Source organism: Cercospora kikuchii (genome assembly GCF_019650295.1).
Source record: "Cercospora kikuchii DNA, contig_00008, whole genome shotgun sequence".
Taxonomy (NCBI): domain Eukaryota; kingdom Fungi; phylum Ascomycota; class Dothideomycetes; order Mycosphaerellales; family Mycosphaerellaceae; genus Cercospora; species Cercospora kikuchii.
In genome coordinates this window covers 246,739-270,220 of record NW_025408589.1, presented here as the reverse complement: position 1 = coordinate 270,220, position 23,482 = coordinate 246,739, and the positions used below count along the sequence as shown (strand labels likewise).

Here is a 23,482-nt window from a genome sequence, read left to right as displayed (position 1 = left end):
GTTACGCGACACGACCGACTACGACGACGACACCACGAGCTCACCGAGAGCTACGATAATCGCCACGACGCACGCGCGCTTAGGATCCTGGGAACACAGCACTCGGACAGGTACAGGATCGAGACGCGACTTTCAGTACGAATTTCGCTACGACGATCATGTGGAAAGCAGCGTTTACCGGACGCAGCGAGAAGGGCGGCGACCGAGAGCGAGACACACAAAGTGCTTCTGGCCGCTCGGAAGTACGGCGCAAGAAGAGCAGTAGAAGTTCGCGCGGAGATGTCGACGATACTGCCAGTGTGATGAGCGGGACGTCAAGACGACACAGGAGTAGCCGCCACGAGAGCAGCTCGCGATACGGTGATGACGATGATCGCGTGAAGAGCAGCTCGAGATATGAAGACGATGATCGCGATCGCATGCAGGACAGTTCGTACTATTCTGGTGGCCCTCCGTCCGTGTATGGCAGTGCTATGAGTTATGCGAGTCCGGGATCGGGCTCGTACGCCACTGCGCCAACGAGTCGCGTGAGTGGAGAGACGAGACCGCTCACCGCAAGTGCATTGCGCATGCTCCCAGACGACGACGGGGACGAGGACGACTGGGAGGACGACGAGAAGACGGTCAAGAGCGAGCGCAGGCGGAAGAAGCGCAGCCCGAGTGACGAGCGTGAGAAGAGGCGCAAGAGCAGTGGCAAAGAGAAGGAGAGGAAGCGCAGTTCGAGTCGCGAGCGCAAAGACAAGCTGCGCAGTGAGAAGTCCAAAGAAAAGTCATCGTCACGTCGAAATGAGCCAGAATTGGTGACGGACAGTTCGCGAGCCATTCCCGCCATGGGCAGTTTTGAGCAATTTCCTGGACAGTACGGCGGGGGAGTCATGGGCCAGCACCAGCAACCCGAGTACACCATGTCTGGTGCTCTGCCGAATGTTGTGCCTCAGTCACAGTTTCCTGGTCAAGATCATCCCGCACCCTACGAACAACCCGCGCCGCAGTTGGGCATTTCTCGCGCCGACAGCTACGGCCACGCCGCCGACTACTACTTGGATGAAGGCCAGTCGGTCGCCTTCCAGCCAGGCTTCCGTGCCAGCACACCCAACATGCTCGTCAACCCCGATCACCATCTGATGGCTGCTTCGAGCGTTCCAGTGCCGGCGCAAGACACAGGCAACGGAAGTGCTGCCGATTTCTACAACGACACGACCTCCTATTCTGCGCCCGTCACACCCGCACGTCCATCGGCCAAGCCTGGGAAGCAATCATCCTCGAGCGCTTCCGAACCTTCGAAGACATCAAAACCATCGCGCACGTCTTCAGGCACCGCCGTTGCTGCAGGCTTGGCAGGCATTGCGGGTGCTGCTGCGGTGAACAAGATTGGCAAGAACGGCAGGACTTCCTCCTCACACCACCACTCACAATCCGAGTACACAACAGCCAGTTCTTATCAGTCGCGTCCAGGCGGTTATCCGCCCACGCTGCCTTCCATGACTTCGCAATCCCGACCGTCGCGCCACTCCTCTGACGGGAACGTCTACTACGCATCGGCTCCAAAAGCCTCGAACGGCGCTGGAGCCTCATTCGCTGGATCGAGCGCATACGGACCGAGCTACGAGAACACTTATGGAACCGGTAACGTACCAGGTAAGACTACTAATCATTCTAACGCAGGGCTTTACACAGCAGGTGCCGCAGCGGCCGGCGCAGCTGCATACGGGATTTATCAGAACCAACACAAGCACGGACGAAACGACTCGAATACGGCTGTGGCGGGCGACTACGGCGGGAACGGCCAAGGACCACCGCGTTCCCCACGACCGGCAGGATTCTCTGGAGGCTACTACCCACCCAACGGCAACAACAGCGGTGGCATGATGCAGCAAGGTCACTACCACGAGCACAAGGGTCCAATGACGAAGCTTAAGGACGGTTTGCTGAACCTGATCTCCACTCCAGAAGACGTGGCCAAGATGGAGATGTATACCGAGTACATTGGTGTCTGCAAGTACTGCTTCGATCCTCGCACTTCAGCTTGGGATGCACCTCGCGTCCATCATTACCACAAGCGACGTGACTCTTTTGAATCATTGCGTCGACGTGTGAGCAAAGATAGACTCCAACACAAGGCCAGCTATGAGCGAGTGGACAAGGAGAGTCGGTACTATGCATCCGACTCCAGCCGCCGCAGACGCGAAGAGAGAAATTCGGGCATGGGTCTTGCCGGTGCTGGCCTCGCGGCTGTAGGCACTGGTCTTGCGGCCAACGCTCTTTTCAATAGCGGCAAGAATTTCGACGACACCTACAGCGTGAAATCTGGCCATCGTGAAAGCTCAGCTGTACGCAGACGCAGTCGAAGCTCCAGTCGAGAGAAGAGGCGGCAATCTCAATACGGCACCATTCGTCCTGGCCGTGACGAATTCGCAAACGTTACGATTCGAAGAAAGGATGGAACTATTGAGCACAGACGAGTGGCCCGGTCAAGATCAGGATCTGGAGGCCGCAAATCCGGTCTTGGGATGGGTACAGCTGTAGCTGCTGGTGCTGCATTAGGCGCTGCGGGTCTGGCTGCCGGTCACAGGTCCAGGTCCTCGAGTAGAGAGCGCAGGAGGAGATTGGGGCGTGTGTCTTCTGGACAATCCGAATATTCTCGCTACGACCGTGACGACCGACGACAGTCTGAAGAAGGTGGAGGCGGCATATTTGGCAACTTCTTCTCACCTCCACGAAAGCAGCGCAGGGAGTCACGCGAGCACCAAAAGAAACGCGCCGGCTTCTTCACTTTTAGTAACGGCTCGGCATCTTCGTCGAATTCTGACCTTGCATTTGGGGGAAGTGCGCTGAGTCGCAAAGGAAGCAAGGCCAGTTTATCCAGACGTTCCTCTGGACGATCAACCCGAGGACGTCCGCAACGCAAATCCTCGGATCAGCACCTTGCCGCCACCCTCGCAGGTATTGGCGCCACTGCTGCCGCCCTTGGCGCTGCCAAAGCAGGCCACAGAATCACCAAGCGTACCAGTCGACCCGAATTGGGTGCTCGGAGACACGTGAAGCAGCATGTGGTTGGCGATCATCGACATGGCTCTCCCGGATCATCGGACGAAGAAGGCTGGGAGGATGAGCTCCCCTCTGACGATGCATCCAGCAACGATGGTCTCGCTTTCGGTGACTACGGTGGCAAACATCTCTCTGGTCGACAGAGTCTCGAGAGCGTCGCTTCTCAGTCTTCTGCTGGGGGTCTTGGAGCCTGGGGTTGGAGATGGGGCGGCAAGGACAAGAAGCGCAACTCTCGAAGATCGACTTCTGGCGAGCTACCGTACCCACCGAGTGAGTATGGATCCGCGGTCGGGCCTATTGGCGCTGGAATCGCGGCTAGTGCTGCGGCTGGCTCTGTCTTCGATACCTCCAGACCTGTCCAGCCAAATCGGACTGTATACCTGGACGACACTGGACGTCCCCTTCCCAGTGTTGATGCCAGATCATCCACAAGTGGGGCGTCTTCCCAGCCTCTACAGTACATCGACCCGAAGCCAGTTTCCGATGTTGGCACGCCGAGGCAGCAGTCTATTTCTGACGCATTCGGCACTCCTACTCGCGTGCAGTCGATGCCGGGCGCGTTTGAGACAGAGGATCTACCAATTTACAGGCCCGGTCCTGGGGTCGTGCAACATCCTCAGCCCATGTCTCCAGCTCGCCCAGCGTTCACGCAACCTGGGGCAGACGCAGGCTACACTGCGACAGTAGGGGCAACCGATGGAAGACCTATTCCTCGCCGCTCACAGTCGAGCCCGGTTCAGTCCACTTGGGGCCAGGATGCTGCAATGATTGGTGCGGGCGTGTTGGGCGCCGGTGCTATCATCGCAGGGTCCGCCTTATCATCTGGTCGCAAGTCTCGCGACTCGCAATCGAACGTACGCTTTGGTCTGACCGATGAGCAAGAGCGAAAGGAGACTCGTTCCACACGCCAAGAGGACAAGAAGGCTGACGAAGAGCGCCGCCGTGCCGATCGTACCCGCGCACTCAAGGAGGAAGCAGAGCGTGCTGCAAAGGAGGCACGGCAAGAAGAAGTGCTCCGCGCCCGTGAAGCCGACAACAGAGCTCGTGCTCAGGCACGTCTCGACCTTGAGCGTGAGCAGCAGCGTAAGGCAGAGGAAGAAGCCCGAGTACTGGCCGAAAAGCGCGCCCACGAAGAACGAGAGCGACAGTGGGAGATTGAACGGCTTGAGAAGGAAGCGGCCGATCGTCAAGCGGCTGCCGCAGCTGCCACTGCTGAGTTTGAGAGGCAGCGACTGGCTCGCGAAGAAGCTGAACGTCGACAGGCGGAGGTCGAGCGAGAAACCCGCGAGCGCGAGGAAGCGTTGCGACGGCAGCAATATGAGCTCGCGGAAGAGGCCAGACGCGAAGACGAGCAGAGACGGCAATGGGACGCAGAGAGATATGCCAGGGAATACCAGCAATCCGCTCGCAATGGATCCGCACGTGACTACCAAGAGGATCCTCGTGGTCGACGAAACGACGAGTCTAGCCGGAAGCGGTCCTCTGGCTCTGGCTGGACTACTGTTGCCGCCGGTGCTGCTGCTGCGGCTGGTGTTGGCGCCGTTATGGCTGACCGTGACGCGAAGAAGCGTCGCCAGCGGGGAAAGAGCGACAGCACTGACGACTCTCCTGTCAGTCGCCGACCTCCACGTACGAGTGTCGATTGGAATGCCGATGCTTTTGCGGACGATCGAGAAGCCGCAGAGCAAGCTGAACTTGATCGTCAAGCTCGCAACCAGTATGGTCAAGCTTCTCGTGGAAGCGTGGAGCGCAAGAATGGTTATGCTGCCACCGAGATCAAGCCTGGCAGTGATGAGCAAGGAGAGCCCATCATGGACGACGACATCTTCAATCCGGATTTCTTCATGCAATCGCAGCACTCTCCTGCTGATCGTGCGCGACACGAAGAGCTGGCACGCAAGGCTGCTGACAAAGTTGTTGCTGAACGTGCCCGAGCATATAGTCCTGACAGCAGGCCGAAGGAGAATTATGCCGACTTCTTTGCTGATGAGATTAAAGATGTGCTGGCCAAGAAACCTGGTGAGAAGGAACGGAACATTCAGCCCGACTCTGACGTCCAGGTTTATCATGTTGAAGAAGACGGCGTCATGCCACCTTTTGCGCTCCGCAACGACTTTGGAGGCAAGAGCAAGCATGCACCTTACGGTGTGCCGAGACTGAATGTCATCGCTCCTACGCCTCCTCCTGGTAGCCGGACTACTAGTACAAAAGGCAGTGTGCCAAGCAGTCCGCTGAGCAAGGCTGCTGATGGCGGCGCTGAGCGGAGTCCTGACTCCGGCAAAGACAGCAAGTCTGATCGTTCCCGCAGCATTTCTTGGGGCGAGGATGAAGTTAATGTCTACGATGTGCAGACTCCGGAGAGCTTTCAGGAGAAAGATCGGGAGTCTTACATTACCGGTCCCGATCTCAGCAACATTGGGAAAGGCGTCGCGGCTGCAGCAGGCGCAGCAGTTGCTGGCGCAGCTTTACATGATATTGTGGTTGAGGAGGGTGACAAGACCAAGACCTACAAGGATGAAGACTTCACAACAGCTTCGAGCAAGAAGAGCAAGAAGGACAAGAAGAAGTCCAAGAAGGGTTCCAAGTCCAACGCCGATGATGCGGATTCCAGCTTCCTGGATGAGCTCAGCCAGAAAGCTAAGACCTCTACAGCTTACGAAGACGTGCCACCGGAGCGCGGTACTGAAGTACCGTACAAGGAGACGGAATTCTCGCGTACCCGCAAGGACAACGAGCGTGATCGCCAGAATTGCGTTGAGGAGACTATGCGAACGCCAGAGGGCGCATCACCCGGCACACTTCCTCATCCTGTTTATCAACAGCCATTCTTCGACTCCGTCTCTGATTTCTCTGGCTTCCGTGCTGCGGATTCCCCTGGCACCGAAGGAGCTCCACCTGTACGCGGTTTCATCGAGGGAGAGGTCAAGGAGAGCACACCTGTCGAGGAGAAGCGATCCCGCATCCCCGGTGGCTTCGACGACGAGCAGAATGATACATCTACTGGTGCAAGCCGTGATGTCGCTGCAGAAGAGTCCGCGGCTCGAGTACCGCTCAGCAAAAAGGAGAAGAAGAAGCGCGAGAAAGAAGCCAAGCGAGCGAGCAGTGGCACTTTTGACAGCAGCGAGCCGTCTACTCCCGCGAAAGAGCGCGATGAGCCAGTCGTGGAAACCCCGCTCTCAGCTAAGGAGAAGAAGAAGCGTGAGAAAGAGGCGAAGCGTGCGAGCAGTGCCTCTTTCGACGTGGAGCCACCGACACCTGTCGCAGAACCAGAAGAGCCTGCCTTCGAACCTCCACTTTCAGCCAAGGAGAAGAAGAAGCGCGATAAAGAGGCCAAGCGCGCCAGTGTGACCTTTGATGAAGACCCCGTGACACCCGTCGTCGAACGCGAAGCTGAGACGGACACCTGGGAACCACCCCTCTCGGCCAAAGAGCGCAAGAAGCGCGAGAAGGCTGCCAAGAAGGCTGGCATCGACCCTGCTTACAGCGAAGAGCCAACGCCTGTGGTCGAATCTCCCAAAGCAGACACCGAGGAAGCGGACGAGTACTTCCCAAGCACGAGCAGCAAAGACCAGAAAGCCAGCCAGTTTGAGGATGGTCTCCGAAGGATCGCAAGCACACAATCCGCCATCAGTATGCCTTCATGGAGCGGTGATACTGTCGTCAGCGATGTGACAGCAAAGCCGCCGTCTCCAGAACTGAGCAAGTCTGAGCAGCGGAAGGCTGACAAGCAGGGCAAGAAGTCTGCCTTCAGTTTTGCTGATGTCACCGATACCATACTTGCTTCTGGTGGAGTAGCTGCTGCGGCTGCGACTTTGAACGACAGCGCCGAAGAGTCTGCTTCTGGTTCGAGCAAGAAGGACAAGAAGAAAAAGCGCAAGTCGAAACTTGGCGAATCGTCGTACGATGATCCGCGTGACGCGCCAAGTGGTATGCCAGGGGGATGGGATACTCCAGAGCGCAAGTCCTCGCCTGAGAGTGCCGAAGTCACGAAAGAGAGCATTGCCGATCCACTCTACGATCAGTCCCGCGAGATTGACGTGTCGAAGAGTGCTCCAGAGCCAGTCGCTGCACCAGAGACGGATCCTGGTTCTGAATGGTTCGAGTCTACGTCCTCGAGCAAAAAGACCAAGAAAAAGGGCAAGAGGAGTAGTGTTGCGTTCGACAGCACACCGCAGGTCAGCTCACCACTTCGATCTGAAGTCGCCTGGGACGACTATGTCGGCATGAATGGCGACAAAGTTGACAGCGAAGCCGGCCGTAGCGATCCGATTACTGTGATCGAGCGACGATCCACCGATGATACCAAAGATTCGCGCCAGTCTTCTACACAAGACGAGTTCTACGATGCTGGCCCTCGTGTCAGCGAAAGTCCTCGTGACATGTCTCCCGAAGACGCACGATCTGTCAACTCAGCAGACGGTGACAAGGAAAGTCGGCGCAAGTCACGGAGAGAGGAGGCTCGACGAGCTAGCGATTACTACGAGCAACCGCAATATGCATACGAGGCGCAGTCCACGGTCTCATCTGAGCCTGCCGATGGCGACGACAGAAAGAAGCACAAGCGGCGGTCGAGGCATGAAGATGACGATACCATGTCTGTCAGCTCAAGCCGTCGTCGGTCTAGGCACTTAGACGATGACGATGATACTCGTTCTGTGACATCCAGCCGCTCGCGCCGCGAGAAGGAAGAGTCGCCCAACGCGAAGAAGGAGAAGAAGGGCATATTTGGTTCCCTCTTCGGTCGCAAGTCCTCCGAGACTGTCCCCACGATGAAGGATCTGCGAGATGAAGATGACGAAGACCGCCGACGACGCAAGAAGAAACACAGAGAGTCTGAATATGGCGATGATGATGACGACACGCGCAGTGTCAAGTCTGAATCTCACCGCCGACGCCATCGCTCCACAGACGAGAAGGACGATAATGATAGTCGTGAGCGACGCCGTCGCAGCACACACGAGGACGATGACAAGTACAGCGAGTCGGGATCCCGACATCACCGCCGCCGCAGAACTGACGAGAGCGGAGAAAGCTTGTCGAGACACCGTTCGCACGAATCGAAAAGCGAATACGGAGACCGTCCGAAGCACCATCGACGACGAACTGACGAAGACAAGTATGATTCACGAGATCAGTCTTTTTTAGGGAGTCGGGTAGAGGATCTGCCGCCTCTACCCGTTAGTCGCCCAGGATCTCCGGATACAGCTGTTGAGTGGAAGGAAGGCAGACCACTCGAGGCTGGATCCGGGACTGGGTTGGTGAGTGCTGCTGCTGCCGGTTTGGCAGTTGGTGTTGCTGCGAGTGCGTTGTCGCGTGGCAAGAAGGGGAAGAAAGGAGGGAAGAAGAGTCGCGATGAGGCGCGCGACCGATCACAAGAACGAGAGGTCCAGAAGACTGAGTATGCCGGGCCATTGCCGTCCGCTGCTGCACACAGCTTCCCTCTGCCGTATGTGCCTGAGCACGAGGAAGTGAGGGCGATCATTGAAGAGGAGGACAATTCACCACAGACTCCTGCGCCGGTCCTGGAGAAGCCGGCTCGGCCTGTCAGCATTGGACGACCAGGATCGTCTACTGCTGTGCCTCTGAGGCTACCGGGGCACGCGCCGACTACACCTGGCGGAAAAGAGAGAGCAAAGAGCTTCAGCTCGCCGTTGATGACTGCACCTGGCGGATCCAGTGTCACATCACCGGCCACACCAGGTTCTTCGAGGTCTAGGCAGAGTCGGCCACATTCGTCCGAGATCAAGTCGGGGATCATGCCGCTCTATCTGGTTGAACGCAGCCGACCTGTGCAAGAAGTCGAAGATACTTTACCCAGCTTGCCATCTAGCAAACCATCAAGTCGCGCTTCGAGCGTGCAAGGGAGTGACGAGTATGAGTCCGCGCGAGAGGAGTTCAGCGTTGCGAACAGTGTTGCGACTTCACCTGACCGGACTCGCAGCCGAAGTTTGACGCTGGACACGATCGGCGCAAACAACTTCCGTGCTGATGGAGACATTCTGGGTTCAGAACAAACGACTCCTAAGGCCAGTGAGTGGCCACAAACCGCCATACCCTGGGCTTTGCCGACACTTTCTGGCGAGAAGAAGGAGAAGCAGCAGCCACAGTTCTACACTTGGGAAGACTTTGCTCAGGATGAGAGGCTGCATGAGCAGGAGAGAACCGTTGATGCTGATGTCGCTACCACTATCGCTCCAGAGGATTCTGCTCTGCTGGTGGACGCGCCACGAAGTCGATCGGCATCGCCCTCGAAGGCAAAGGCATTAGCTGCTGCTGCCATGTTGGGCACTGCTGCGGTGTATGCTGCGCACAAGAGCACCGATAGGTCTCCAGAGCGTGTTGTAGAAGCGAAGCGAGACGAGCCTCTGCCTTCTGCTGCTGCCCACAGCTTCCCACTCCCTTATGTGCCAACAGCCGAGCCTGAGCAGGCTCCCCAGCAGTCGAGCTTGGTCGAGGCAGAGTCGCCGCGAAAGCTTGAAGATGCATTCGAGCCTGTCACCACATCGAAGAAGTCGAAGAAGAAGGGCAAGAAGGGCAAGAAGTCACAAGTCGAGGAAGTCGAGACGCCTCAACAGATCGCGTCGCCTGTCGATGCAGTCGCTGAGAGGTCGATCGAGCTCACGCCGCAGGTAAATGGCACTCAAGATTCAGTCATGTTCCCGTCAGCTGCTGCACACACAATTCCAGTCGTGCCTGCGATCGAGTTCACAGAGCCTTCGCCTGAGAAGGACAAGGCCCTCCAAGCCCACGGCAACACTCAACAATCTGATTCTGGCTACTTCGCTTCTGCCGCTGCACATTCAATGCCAGTTTACGATCCAATCGAGACGAGCCGCGATGTCAAAGATCGAGATTCCCCCCCAGAACCTTACAAGCTCCCGGGCGCAAAGTCCGAGCCTGCTCCTCTTGTGATCGAGCAACGAAATGTCCAGGTCGAGCCTCCTGCTGAGACTGTCGAGGTCACTCCTGCGCCCCAACTCACTCGCAAGCAGTCGAAGAAGGACAAGAAGAAGGCCAAGAGGACTTCGATCTTTGAGGATGAACCGAAAGCTAGTGTTGCTGACGACTTGCCTTTGCCGGAGGCTGACTCACTTCCAGCGCAAGATGCTGATAGAGGGATCAAAGTCGCCGATACGCCTGCTCTCATGAACTTTGGCTTGTCTGACTTCGGTGCTGTCGCTGCTGGTGGCGCTATTGGCTGGGGTCTCTCGCAAGCAGATGCGTTCCGCAAGTCGATGCAGAACGTTCGCGAATCCGAGCCCAAGCCTGAGGAGGTGACGCATGAAATGCCAAACGAAGTCCATGCCGAGTCTATCGATCCTCTAGTCGCCGAAAAGCCCGCAGAGACCACTGAGGAGGTCTTTGAGCCAATCTCGAGCAAGAAATCTAAGAAGGGCAAGAAGAAAAGCAAGCAGAGCTCTACCTCTGACGTCTTGCCAGAAGTCGAGGGGAAATCAGGCGAGATTCAAGATCTTGAGAAGTCTGTTGATGCTGCAGTAGAGCCAGAGCAGCCTATCGAGCCAGTCCAGAATACTCAGTCCGAGACAGTCCAGGGCACTCAGCCCGAGCCAAACCAGGAATTCCAATCCGAGCAAAACATTGTAAATACCCCAGTCGACGATGACTGGACTGCTCCGACCACGTCGAAGAAGAAGTCGAAAAAGGACAAGAAGAAGCGACTTTCCATGCCCGCTGAGCCCGAAGTTGAGACTGCGCAAGCGGAAGCTGCGGATCAACAAGACTCTATGAGCCGCGGCGTTGCCGTAGATGCGCCTCAAGCTGAAGCCGAAGCCCTCCAGAGCACAGAGAAGAACTCTGACCAATTGCCGACCGCCGCGGAACCCTTCGATGTCCCATCAGCTCCATTCCTCGAAGCTGATACGTCCCAGCCAAAGATTGAAAATGATGCGTCAGCAATCGCGGAGCTCGTTGAGTCTGTGCCAGACATCAAGGATGCTGTAGAGCCCTCATTACCAGACCCTGAACCTGCCGATGACCTCTTCCCCGAAATGTCTACCAAGAAAGGCAAGAAGTCGAAGAAGAAGCAGAAGGCACTTGCTGAGGAAGCTGTTGTTGCTGAGAAAGCCGGCGAGAATGAGCAAGAAGTTCAGCCTGATGCCATCCCAGAGGCCACAGAGGAGCAAGATCGATCTGTCGATGTGCCCCCTGTTGCAGAGCCCGCTCCCGAGGAGACTGTCCCAGAAGCAAGTTCAACCGCTGATAATCCCGAATTGGTTGAAGATGCGTCTCCTGCGTCGTCCAAGAAGAAAAGCAAGAAAGAGAAGCGCAAGTCGAAAACAATCTCGCTCGACGAGTCGGAGAAGCCTTCTGAGCATATTGTAATTCCAGACGCCAATGCAACCGAATCAAAGCCGACTGAAACAGCTGGTCAAAAAGAGCCTGTCAGTGAGCAAATCACGACCCAGGTCGAGGAGATTGCCCAAGATTCCAACATTGCCTCAACAGAGAGCGCCGCACCTGTCGAGGACTTCGCTCCGACGTCTAAGAAGAAGAGCAAAAAGGATAAGCGGAAGTCCAAGACGCTTTCATGGGATGAGCCCGAGGAGACTCCGGCTAGTCAAGATGCCACTGTAGACGCGCCGATACCAGAAGCACCAAGCAACGTAGAAGTCGATGCATCAGCTGAGAAGCCGCTTGAGCTCGAAGGACAACTTGCTGTAGATGCAACAGAGCCCAAGTCAGACGAGCCGGATGCCGGATCCGACCTCCGAGCAGAAACAACTCAACCAGAGGTGGTCACAGAAGTTGCGCAGACATCAGAAGGTGCCACAGAGACTCCAAAGGACCTCATAGAAGAATCTCTTCCCAGGCAGGCAGCCGTCGCAGAGGATGAGTTCTCCCAGCAAAGCTCGAAGAAAAAGGGCAAGAAGAGCAAGAAACAGAAGCAGCTTGACTCGTCGTGGGAGCCAGAACAAGCAGATACTGCGATACCTGCTGAGATTCGGGATGATACCGCACTGGAGACCGACAAGTCAGCTGAACAGACTCCCGTCAACACCGACATTCTCGCTTTAGGCACAGTAGCCGTTGCCGGAGCTGTTGCTGCGTCCGCGCTCGCATCTCACGAGGACACTCCTGCTCAAGACGAAGCTCCTCAATCTGCGCCAAAGAACGCGGCTGACACTGAAGCTGACGATGTTTGGGGAGCTCCTGTCTCGAAGAAGAAGTCGAAGAAAGACAAGCGCAAGAGCAAGACCTTTGATTTTGAGGAACCGCGAGAATCGATGACTGAAGCTGCGCCACAGAACGATGTCCCAGATGCACCCATCGAGCAAGATCTACAGACCGCCATTGCTACGCCCGAAGCTGCCATCGAACGTGGTGAGCAGAATGTCGATTCGCCTACCGCCCAATCTGTCGAAGAGGAGAAGCCCACGTTGTCCCGCAAGCAGAGCAAAAAGGACAAGAAGAAAAAGAAGTCGCTCTCATTGCAAGTGGAAGAGGAGCCAAAGGTCGAGAATGACCCTTCGGTTGAGACTCCGAAAGCTGATTTGGGAACCGTTCCGGCTGCCAGCGATCCTGCCGGTGAAGTCATTCACCAGGCTGACCGCGAGGCGGCGGACGAAGTACCGCAGCCTACCGAGACTCCCGATGATTCTTTCCATGACGCTGAAGACTTCTTCGAGGCTCAACCTGTTGTCGATTCTTGGCATGATGCGGAGGAGGCTGCTGTGCCTACTGAAGCGCTTGCTGCTGAGTCGACACCGACAGTGGACACTTTCGGTGATGCAACATCGACAGCTGACAAAGACATCACTTCTGGTCAGCAAGTTATAGAGCCTGCTCAAGGATCTTGGGCCGATATGATGGACGATACTCCTACCATCATAGCCGACACCGAAGAATCCTCAGCTCAGAAGAACAACTTGGTCGACGATGTGTTCGGGATCGCCTCTGACGCAGCTGATTTCAGCTCCACTCCCGAGGGCAAGCCAGCTGATCACGGAGAGATCATGCCTGATCGCGGCGCTGAGTTCGAGCCTGAGCGAGCTTCTGAGGACATGGATGCTTTTGGCGATCCAACACCGCGAGATCCTGCAGAATGGTCGCTTGGCACATCGAAGAAGGGTGGCAAGAAGGGCAAAAAGGGTAAGAAGTCTGTTTCGAAGGCGCCGATAATCCCTGAACCTGTAAAGAGCTCTTCCTCTGAGCCTGCTGTTGCTACTGCCACAGCGCTTGAGACGCCTGCGGAACTTGAGAAGGTTGAAGTGTCGCCAAATGAAGATGTTCTCGATAAGTCAACTCCGCTGGACGTGGAATCCACTCAACACGAACAACCCAGCGAGACGCCTGCAGAGTCTTCCGAAGCCAAGGATATCAGTGACGAGGCACCTCTCTTGAAAGATACTGAAACATCAATGGAAGAGCAGGTCGTCACTTCAGATGCACCAGCGGATATCCAGCCCACGGCGAATGATGCTCAGGACGTCATTGCTGATCCTGCGCCTGCCAACGAAACTGCGACTGCGGAGACGGATGACTTCTCCTGGCCATCATCGAGCAAGAAGAAGAAGGGCAAAAAGGGCAAGAAGTCGCAGCAATCGGACGAGTCCATCCTAAGGACCGAGACCCAAGACCTGGTTGAAGAGACGTCTCCTCCAAAGCCCGAAGATGTAGTCGAGACAGAGCAGTCCATCCCGACCGCCACCGATCCCGTCAGCACAGACATCCTTCCAGCCGACCTCGAGACGGTACAGGAGCAAGAGACAATTCTGCCTGCTACAGAGGAGCCAGAGGTCTTCACAGCAGCTCCACTGTCCAAGAAGGATAAGAAGAAGGCGAAGAAGGCGAAGAAATCAGGTTCTCAGACTCCGCAAGCTACCGAAGAGCCTTCATTGGACAAAGACACCATTTCTTATGTCCCCGATTCGGAGCAAGTGCAGAGCAAGGTTGAGACTGCTGAGATCGCTGGCGAAAAGTCCATCGACTTGGTCACAGAAGCCGCAGGCCCCAGTGATGACCATGCAGCTCTCAGCGACCCAGCTGAACCATCGGAAGTGAAGGTTGAAGGCGCAGCAGAGGACGTGGTCACAGAACGCGCACGAGATGACCAAGAGAAGCCCAAAGTCGACGCAGAGACTCCCTTGCCCGAGCTTGATAGGTCTGCTGAGGAAGCTGCGAAGGCAGAGCAACAGGATGTTGCCGCCAGCGTTGAGAATGAGGATGCTGACTTTTCCTGGGCTCCGACTTCCAAGAAGAGCAAGAAGGGGAAGAAAAACAAAAAGTCCGTCACCGAAATTCCTGCGAGCAACGAGGAAGAGAAGTCGCTGGATCCCAACGAGGATCTCAAGACCGATGTTACCACTCCCGCCGAAACTTCTATTGAATCTGCTCTTGCCGTCGGAGGTGCTGCTGTGGCTGCCGGACTCTTGGCCAGCTCGACGCTGCCCGAGACGTCAGTCGAGACCGAAACTTCCACGCCGACACAGGAAGCCACAGATGATTTCGCATGGCCTACTGCATCGAAGAAGAAAGCCAAAAAGTCCAAGAAAGGGTCCAAGTCTGCGTTTGATGCACTTCCCGAACCCGGAGTCGCGAGAGACGAGCCTGATATGAAGCTCGAGACAACGGAGCCACTCAATGAGGCCAGCGAAACCGTGCCCAACATTGACTTAGCACCAGCTTCGCAATCGGCGGAACTCGTCGAAGAGCCCGTTGACGAGACCGTGCGCGACATAGTGACAGAGGAGAACTCCACGCCAGTGGATGAGACTGCGGATGACCTTTCGTGGGCATCCGGATCGAAGCGAAAGGGCAAAAAAGGCAAGAAAGGCTCAAAATCTACACCTGCGACTGAGGAAAAAGAGGATCAATCACAAGCTCAGCCTGATACGATCGCATTGCCCGAGACCAGTGGCGATGTTATTCCTGAGACCGGCATGGAGCCAGCTTTACCCGAGCCAGCAATTGAGCAGTCGACTGACGAGACTCGTGAAGGCCCTGTGGATATAACCGACTCAGCGCCTTTACCGACCGAAGAGCCTGAAGATCTCTGGGGCACTACTGTGTCCTCGAAGAAGAAAAAGGGCAAGAAGGGCAAGAAGTCCGGTCTTGTGACGCCTGTCGAGCAGGTACCAGAGGCGGCAAGGGAAACAGCGAACGAAGTCGCAACTTCTGAGACCGCAAAGGAGACTGACCAGGCGGCGGTGCCGGACGTGGCGGAGCTCGAGGACAAGAGCACTGCTGAACAAGCCGTCGAGCTCCCCGTCCCTGAGCCGATCACCGAGCCTGCGACCGACGCAGATTTGTCGAAGAATCTGGCTGCCGAAGAGCAATTCAAAGACGCCGAGGCGGAAATTTCTGCTCCTACCACCGAGTTGCCTGTTGCTGAGGACGACTTCGCCGACTTCTCTACTTCCAAGAAAAAGAAGGGCAAGAAGGGTCGCAAGTCCGCCTTGCTCGAAGTTGAGGAGTCTACACCCAAAGAAGCAGACAAGACCGATGAGCCGGTAGATCCAACTGCTACGAATGACGTACAAGTGTTTCGCTCAGACGCGCCTGAGCCTCCATTGGACGTTTCGACGTCTGCGCCTGAGACACCTGCGGGCGAGCAAGATGATTTCGCGAGTTTCACAACCTCTAAGAAGAAGAAGAAGGGCAAGAAGAACCGCAAATCTGACATCTGGGCGACGGATGAGGCTGCCGCGAGCACGGATGCTTCGACCGCAATTGAGACCGCGGATCAGCCCAAGAACGAGCAGACCCCGAAGGAGACACCGATTGAGATACCTGAGGCGCAGCCTGAGTTGACGTTGGGCGAGGAGGCTGCACCACTCGTGACGGATCCACCAGCTGATATCGAGCCGACTGCCGAGACAGAAGACATCCGGGTCACTCCTACCTCGAGCAAGAACAAGAAGGGCAAGAAGAACCGCAAATCTGGCCTGTCAGACTTCGAAGAGACCACGGTTGCCGAGGAGCTCGCGATTCCGTCGGACAGCACTGATTTGGCAACGGGAGGACCTGCCACTGTTGAGGAGACTCCAATCGAGGCGCCCAAGGATCAAACAGAGGAGGCTACCAACATCGAGGACGATGCAGCTGAGACTTCCGAGAAGTCGCCTGAAGAAAATGCTACTGTCTTCGACCCGTCAAATGAGATGCCTTCGGCCGAATCCATCGAGGAGGATCCCTGGGGGTCATCGAGTTCCAGCAAGAGGAAAAAGGGCAAAAAGGGCAAGAAATCTGCTGCATTGGAGATTGGAGAAGCCAAGATCGAAGACTCCGCAAAGGATTTCGAAAGTACCGACTCGAAGGCGGTAGTTGGCGAGGACACTCCAGCTGACACCCTTGACAAAGCAGTGGACGAGCCTGCAGCACTTGACTCTTTGCCTGCAGAGCCGTCGAACGAGACACAGCCGATCGAGTCATCCGAGGATTTCTGGGCCTCTTCTACCTCGAGCAAGAAGAAAAAGGGCAAGAAGGGAAGGAAATCTGGCGTGTTCGAGATCGATGAGCCCAAAGCTGACGAGAAGCTGGAAGATGCGCCCGTCGAGAGCACGGAACAGCCAGCCGAGACTGCCGAAAAGCTTGTGGACGAGCAGCCTTCAACCAATGATATTCCAGGCGTACCGGAGGCATTGCCTGCCGAACCTGTCGAAGCAGCAGACGACATCTGGGATGTCCCCGCCGCGGGCAAGAAGAAAAAGGGCAAGAAAGGCAGAAAGTCGGACATTTTCGACATGGATGAGCCAAAAGCTGATGAATCGACCACCCTCCAGACAATCGAGAAATCAGAAGATGTACCAGCCGGTGCAGCCGCTCAGCCAACGGCCGAACTGCCCTTGGCCGAAGAGTCTGCAATCGCGCCAGACCCAACGACAGCAGAACCCACCGCGACCACAGACGATTTGTGGGCTACCCCGACGACCGGCAAGAAGAAAAAGGGCAAGAAAGGCAAGAAGTCGGGAACTGTAACGCCGGCAGTGGAGGAAGTTGACCGGCTGGCTGAGACACCCCAGGCCAGTGAAGGTCAAGAGCCTGGTGCAAGCGAGCAATTACCCGTAGAGGAGACCGTTGAGCGTGCTGTCCTGGAGCAGGCCGAAGAGAGTGGTGCAGTTGACTTTGACAAGGAACGTGGCGACAACACTAATCCGTCCGACAGCCTTACTAGCGAAGAAGTGAAGGATGCCGTCCTCGAGCACGAAACTACCGAAAAGCCTGAGAACGAGCCCATGATCGAAAAGTCGGAGGTTGCTGCGACGGCCGATGCGACTGAGAGTACGGAACCCTCGAAAGATCTTGCTGGAAAGGCCCCTGAGGACGCCCAACCTGTAGAAGACGCCGATGACTGGTTTGCGCCGCAATCATCCAAAAAGCAGAAGAAGAAGGGCAAGAAGAATAAGTCTGCTGCCACCGAGACGAACAGCGACAGTGTCACCGAGCCAAGCCAAGATGTGCAGACTTCCGAGCTTACTGCCAACGAAGAGCTCCGTACCGTCGAAGATGTCGTCGTTGAAGAACAACCTGCAGCACAGCCAGAAAAGATCGAGCCAGCAAATGCAGACGATGCGCGGGAGTCACAAGCAGCTGACACAGATGACTTGTTCACTTCGTCGAGCAAGTCGAGCAAGAAGGCCAAAAAGGGAAAGAAGTCGAAGCAAGTCTCGCTTGAGGAGACTCCGATCGTGGTGGGCGATGTCGGGACCGCCGAGGAAGCTCGCAAGTCCGAGCAGCAAGATGAGCCGATGCCAGACGTTCAATTGGAGCCCGAAGTTGCATCCGAACTGCAGACCCAAGAGACCCATGAGCGAACGGCAGAGACGGACGTGGAATCCTCTCAGCCAGATGTAAAAGCCACAGACACTGCAGTGACGGAGACAATCGATCTTGATCAGCCTGCTGAGGCCCTTATTCGCGAAAAGTCTTCAGAACTACTACCTGCCGAGAACACAGGTGTGGTTGAAGCGCAGGGCGAGGATGTCGTCGCTCCGGAAGTCGTTGATTCGCCTACTACTCAGGAGGTTGATGACTTATTCACTGTTTCCAGTAGCAAGAAGAAAGGCAAGAAGGGCAAGAAAGGGAAGCAATCGGTTTCTGAAGACATTTCCGAACCACCGACAGACTCGCCGAAAGTGTTGGAGGAAACCATCCAAGATGAGTCTGTCCCACAGTCAACAGCAACGACTTCCCAAGAAGCAACAGAAGCCGAGTCAGAAAACGTCTGGGCACTTCCAGTCAAGGGCAAGAAAGGCAAGAAGGCCAAAAAGCTTCAACAGCTTGCTGCAGAGAATCTTCAGGCTGAATCTCAGGCTGAAGACGTGGAGTCACGACCAGAGGCTGAGACGAGCACAAGCGATGCGCAGCCGTCGACTGAGGCAGATGCGGACGACTTGTGGGCTGTACCAAGCACAGGGAAAAAGAGCAAGAAGGGAAAGAAAGCCAGGCGCGATGCGGAGCTAGCAATCGAGGAGCCTTCTGTCGTCCCAGCAGATCTGGATGCTGAGCAACCCAAAACAGCACAAGCCGCCTCCATCGAAGCGGTTGCAGGGCGTGAAGCTGAAGAAGATATTGCTGAAACACCCATTCATCCCCTCGAGCAACCAGCTGACCATCAAAATGCGACAAGAGAAGTGCATATGGCGTCCGAGGGCGTCGAACGCGCCTTTGAAGAGCCTGTAGCTGACAAGCCATCCAAGTCGGAGCGCAGCGACGGCGCTGAGTTCGCCGAGGCTGCCGCGGGAGCTGTTGCTGCTGCCGCTGCTATCGCTGTAGCTACCGCTTCGACAGAAGACAAAGATGCCGCTACTACGTCGGATGTGTATGACTGGGGTGCAGTCTCCACCAAGAAGTCGAAAAAGGATAAGAAGAAGGCTCGGAAGAGTGGCAGCGCAACTCCTGCAGCTGCACTCGAGCAGGACCCAGCACCGACAATTGAAGATGTGCCTCAAGCAGAGCAGTCTGTTGCGACAGAGGATGGGCAGAACTTAAGAACGATCGACGATGCCGTGGAAGTCACGACCGCCCATGGCCCTGTAGTTGAAGAAGCGCCTACCTCGAGACAGCTGCTAGACAGCTCACGCGAAGTCTCTGCGTTGCCAGTGGGGACAAGAGATATGAACTCGACACTGCCATCTGCGACCGCCGATAACGATATCGACTTTACAGCTACTGTCGCTGCCGGACTGGCCGATACCGGCTTCAATCCAGACATGGTCATCAATGATCCCGCATTCCAGCGGAGAGCATCACCTACTGGAGTCGCTGAGGCTGATCCAGAAGAGGACATCTTTTCAACCACAGTCAGCAAGAGGAAGAAAAAGGGAAAAAGAAACCAGACAATTTCTGAGTCGCCGCCTGTTGTTGAGACCGCCGATGAACAGCCAAAAGCGGGAAGCGATGTCGATGACATTCTGAACAAGACACTCGCAAGTACTGGCTTCGACGCAACGCTTCTGGAGAAGGCTATGGTGGCCAGCAGGGAGCAGTCTCCAACAGAAGCTGAACCCGAGTCCGAATTCGCATTTACCACAACGAAGCGTAAGAAGGGCAAGAAAGGCAAGCAGACGACAGTGGCAGAGGATGAGGAGGCAAACAAGTACGCTGAACAAGCTCGATCTACTCCAGTCGAAGAGATGGTCGCCGATGCTCCAGCAGAGGCATCACGTGAAGAGCCTTCAACTCCACTTCCAGTGGCTGCGACCGATAATAATGAGCACAGCTGGATGGTACAAGATGAAATGGACGTCGATGCGATGGACAAGGCTTACAAAGCATACAAGAAGAACAAGCGACAACAAAAGAAGCTGAAGGCTAGATCTGGCGGCACATCGGACAATCCTGAAAGCAGTGCCGTGGACGATACCGAGCGATCTGCAGTCATGTCTGAAGCCGAGGACACATCCGCAAAGGCAATCGCTCAGCTGACGAAGGATGAGGTGACTGGTCTGGACAAAGATGTGCAACCTACAGTGAAGAGCCCTGGCAGCGCCACCAGCTCCAACAGCATCGTGCAATCCGTCTTTCCAGGTCTGGAACGCATCAAGCGTCGTGTACCGCCTGCAGGCGCAAACGCAGATGGCAAGTCACAGGACCGCAGGGCAAGCAATGATTCCGGATCGCGCGGCCTGATGCACACTTCCGAAGTGTCCCAGAACTTGCCAATGGAGGTCCCGCGATCGCCCATCAAGTCGAATGATCAACCCTCAAGCTTGCCGGCACTAGCGGCAGGCGTCGTTGCTGCAGGCATAGGCATGGCCAGCGCCACAAGAGAAGACAAAGTGTCCAGCCGCGATCGCACACTTCTCTCGCAAGAGCCTTCATGGTCATTTGCCGCGCTTCAGGACGATGACCGAGCATTCACTGATCCTGCCAAACAAGACGCTCAAGACCGGGCTGTTCGGGACAGTGGCTATGAGACCGCGAAGCGCTCCTCGCAGCAAACCGATCGCTCAAGTGCTGAGGTGCCCCAAATCGTACGCACGAGCTCCTCCCGCGATAGCTTGCTACAGCGACGCTCGCTTGAACCGCTGCGTGTTTCGACGCCAACAAGCCCAGACTGGGACATTCACACACCCAAGCAGAGACGGGGTAACGACAGTGCACGAGAAGTTCCCCATCATGAGCGCAAGTTGAGCGACAACACCCCTCTCGAGCCCACAAGTAAGAACCGTGCGTCTTATCTCTTCCAATCCCCCCCTGACCCTCTCGCAGAAGCTGCGCTTTCCCCTTCACAACTTCCAGAGCAGCCATCACCTATTCAGAAGCCCAGCAGCACAAATCACAGCAGAGCACAGTCTGCATCTGTCCCCGCGGAGCACAGTCCCGCACTTAGCTGGGATGGCAATCGCGACAGATCTGCCTTCTCCCCGACATCACCACGAGCTCCTCTCGATGCCATACCCGAAGAGCATGCTCGCCGCCAGCACTCGCGGAAGAGGAGCAAGGCAAGAGCTGAGGTTGGCGGGCCAGAGAACATCAAGGCAGTCCGAAGGACGGAGACGCCCAAAGCAATTCGGGCACAAGAAGAAGCTCTTTCGCCGTCCAACCGTCGCCATCGACCCTCTGGTGGTGGCGCGAGATCTGTCAGCAGTCCTACCAGTACCTCGGACGAAGTCTTCAACCGCTTGCCATGGCCACAGGTGGACCAAGAGAACGAGACGGTGCAGCTCGATCGGTCTCGTGCACGAAATGGCCCTCTGACGCCCGACTTGCGCTCTGCCAGTGTGCTGAGCGACCGCTCGAATGTCAGCGGGAACCACTTCAAGTCTCCTCACGAGATGCGGTCCTACAGCCGGAACAGCAACAGCAGCTCCACGCCCTCGCTCCGACGCACCAGCCTGTCCGGCGATCTTCGGGCGGCAAGCAAGCGGGGCGGATCTGATCTCGGCTCGCTGAATGGCTCGCTTGCGGGATCGGCCGTTGGCGCTAGAGCCTCACCTTCGACCATTGCCTTTGAGCCACCGCCAACACCACCGCTCGAGCACGATGAGCTGATTCACGGAGGCGCCTCGCGCGCAATGGACACTTCCGACGATGTTTTTGTGAGTAGAACAGGTTCAACTGATCGGCAGGACAACACTAACAGCCTGCAGCAAGGATATGGCGACGCGCAACGGTCGCAAGTCTCGCCGACGCGTCCGCCAAGCGTGCGAAAGCGACAGAGCATGCACATCAACGACCTGGAGACGCGATTAGACCTTCTGGTGGCCGAAAACCGCGCGCTTCAGGAAGCCCGGCAAGCTAGTGAAGGTGCGCGCGGACTGGGCGACGGGTCATTGCAGGAAGCACTTGAAGCACGTGACCTTCAACTCCAGGCCAAAGATGCCGAGATCAACCAGATCAAGGCTATGCTGCAGCCTCTGCAAGACGAAGTGGCCCGTCTGACGGAACTGAGCAACGGCCTGACTGAGGCCAACCGCAATCTTGTAGACGACACCAACGGACGATACGCCACTCTCCAGGCCGAGCATGCCGAAGCACACAGCAAATGGCAAGAGACAGCACAGGAACTGGATTCGATGCGCAGTGAACATGGCAGGATCACCTCCGGCATGCGAGATATCGTGGAGGCTGAAATCGCGAGCTCGTTGGCCGACAAGAACGCGGAGATTCTCCGACTGCGCGAACAGCTCGACATCGCCGCTGAGCAAATTCGGGCGTTGCAAGTTCAGATACAATCGTCCAAGTCATCAGATTTCCTCGTACAGAGAGACGAAGATTACTTCGACGGCGCGTGCCAGAAGCTGTGCCAGCATGTGCAACAATGGGTCTTGCGCTTCTCCAAGATGTCCGACAACCGTGTGTGCCGCCTCTCGACCGACTTGAACGACGATAAAATCGAGGCTCGATTGGATAATGCAGTTCTGGACGGCTCCGATGTGGACAAGCTGCTTGGTGACCGCGTTCGCAGACGGGATGTGTTCATGTCAGTGGTGATGACTATGGTTTGGGAATACATCTTCACACGATACCTCTTCGGCATGGACCGCGAACAGCGACAGAAACTCAAAGCTCTTGAGAAGCTTCTCGCGGAAGTTGGACCACCTCGCGCAGTGGCTCACTGGCGCGCAACAACACTGACGCTTCTCTCCAAGCGTCCTCAGTTCGATTCGCAATGCGCTCTCGACACGGAAGCAGTTGCACATGAGATCTTCGAGATCTTGTGCATGCTATTGCCACCGCCCTCGAGCTCGAGAAGTCAACTACAAGCATCTCTACAAAAGGTACTCCGCATCGCAGTGGATCTTGCAATCGAGATGCGCACGCAACGCGCAGAGTACATCATGCTGCCGCCGTTACAGCCAGAGTACGACACCAATGGCGACCTGGTTCGCAAAGTATACTTCAACTCCTCGCTCATGAACGAGCGTTCGGGGCTTTTCAGCTCCAACGAAGAATTGGCTGCCAAACACGCGGTCGTCAAGATTGTTCTCTTCCCGCTCGTTGTCAAAAAGGGCGATGATGTTGGGGAAGGAGATGATGAAATTGTGGTTTGCCCGGCGCAGGTGCTGGTGCATAACGATGGAGGGAGAGATAAGAAAATTGTGAGGGTGATGAGTGGCGCTATGGAGATTGATGAGCCGATTCGCAGCAGACAGAGCAATCGGAGTTTGATCAGTGAGGCGCAAGGGGGGTCGGGGTTTTGATAATTGAGTGATGGAGGATGTCTTTCTTGGTTCTGGGAATTCGGTTTTTGATTCTGCTGAAATGAGTGAAATGCGTTGAGGCGAGTATGACGTTTTTGATGATATTCTACGAACATGAAGAGTATATTATACAGTATAACTATATTGTCTTTTATTTGTACGGATTTGAAGCTGAATTTGTGGTGTTTCTTGATGTGATCTAGTTGCACTGCTGTGTTGACGCTTGGCGGCCAGCGCATCGCCGAAGTTTTGGCAGTTGACGAGCAGTTGCGTGGCATGTCCTCGCTGTCACCTTCTTTTCTCTACACTTTGCGATTATACAATGT

General features: G+C 56.0%; 1 protein-coding gene across 1 annotated transcript; it reads left to right on the top strand.

The window, feature by feature from the left end:
- Positions 1–158: 158 nt before the first annotated feature.
- CKM354_001129600 (uncharacterized protein) lies at positions 159–23,156 on the top strand (the record flags this gene model as incomplete). Its single annotated transcript, XM_044806780.1, has 6 exons — positions 159–1,638; positions 1,681–7,980; positions 8,027–8,164; positions 8,239–20,670; positions 20,722–21,551; positions 21,603–23,156. The coding sequence occupies 6 exons, from the start codon at positions 159–161 to the stop codon at positions 23,154–23,156; spliced, it is 22,734 nt and encodes a 7,577-aa protein (XP_044662715.1).
- Positions 23,157–23,482: the final 326 nt, after the last annotated feature.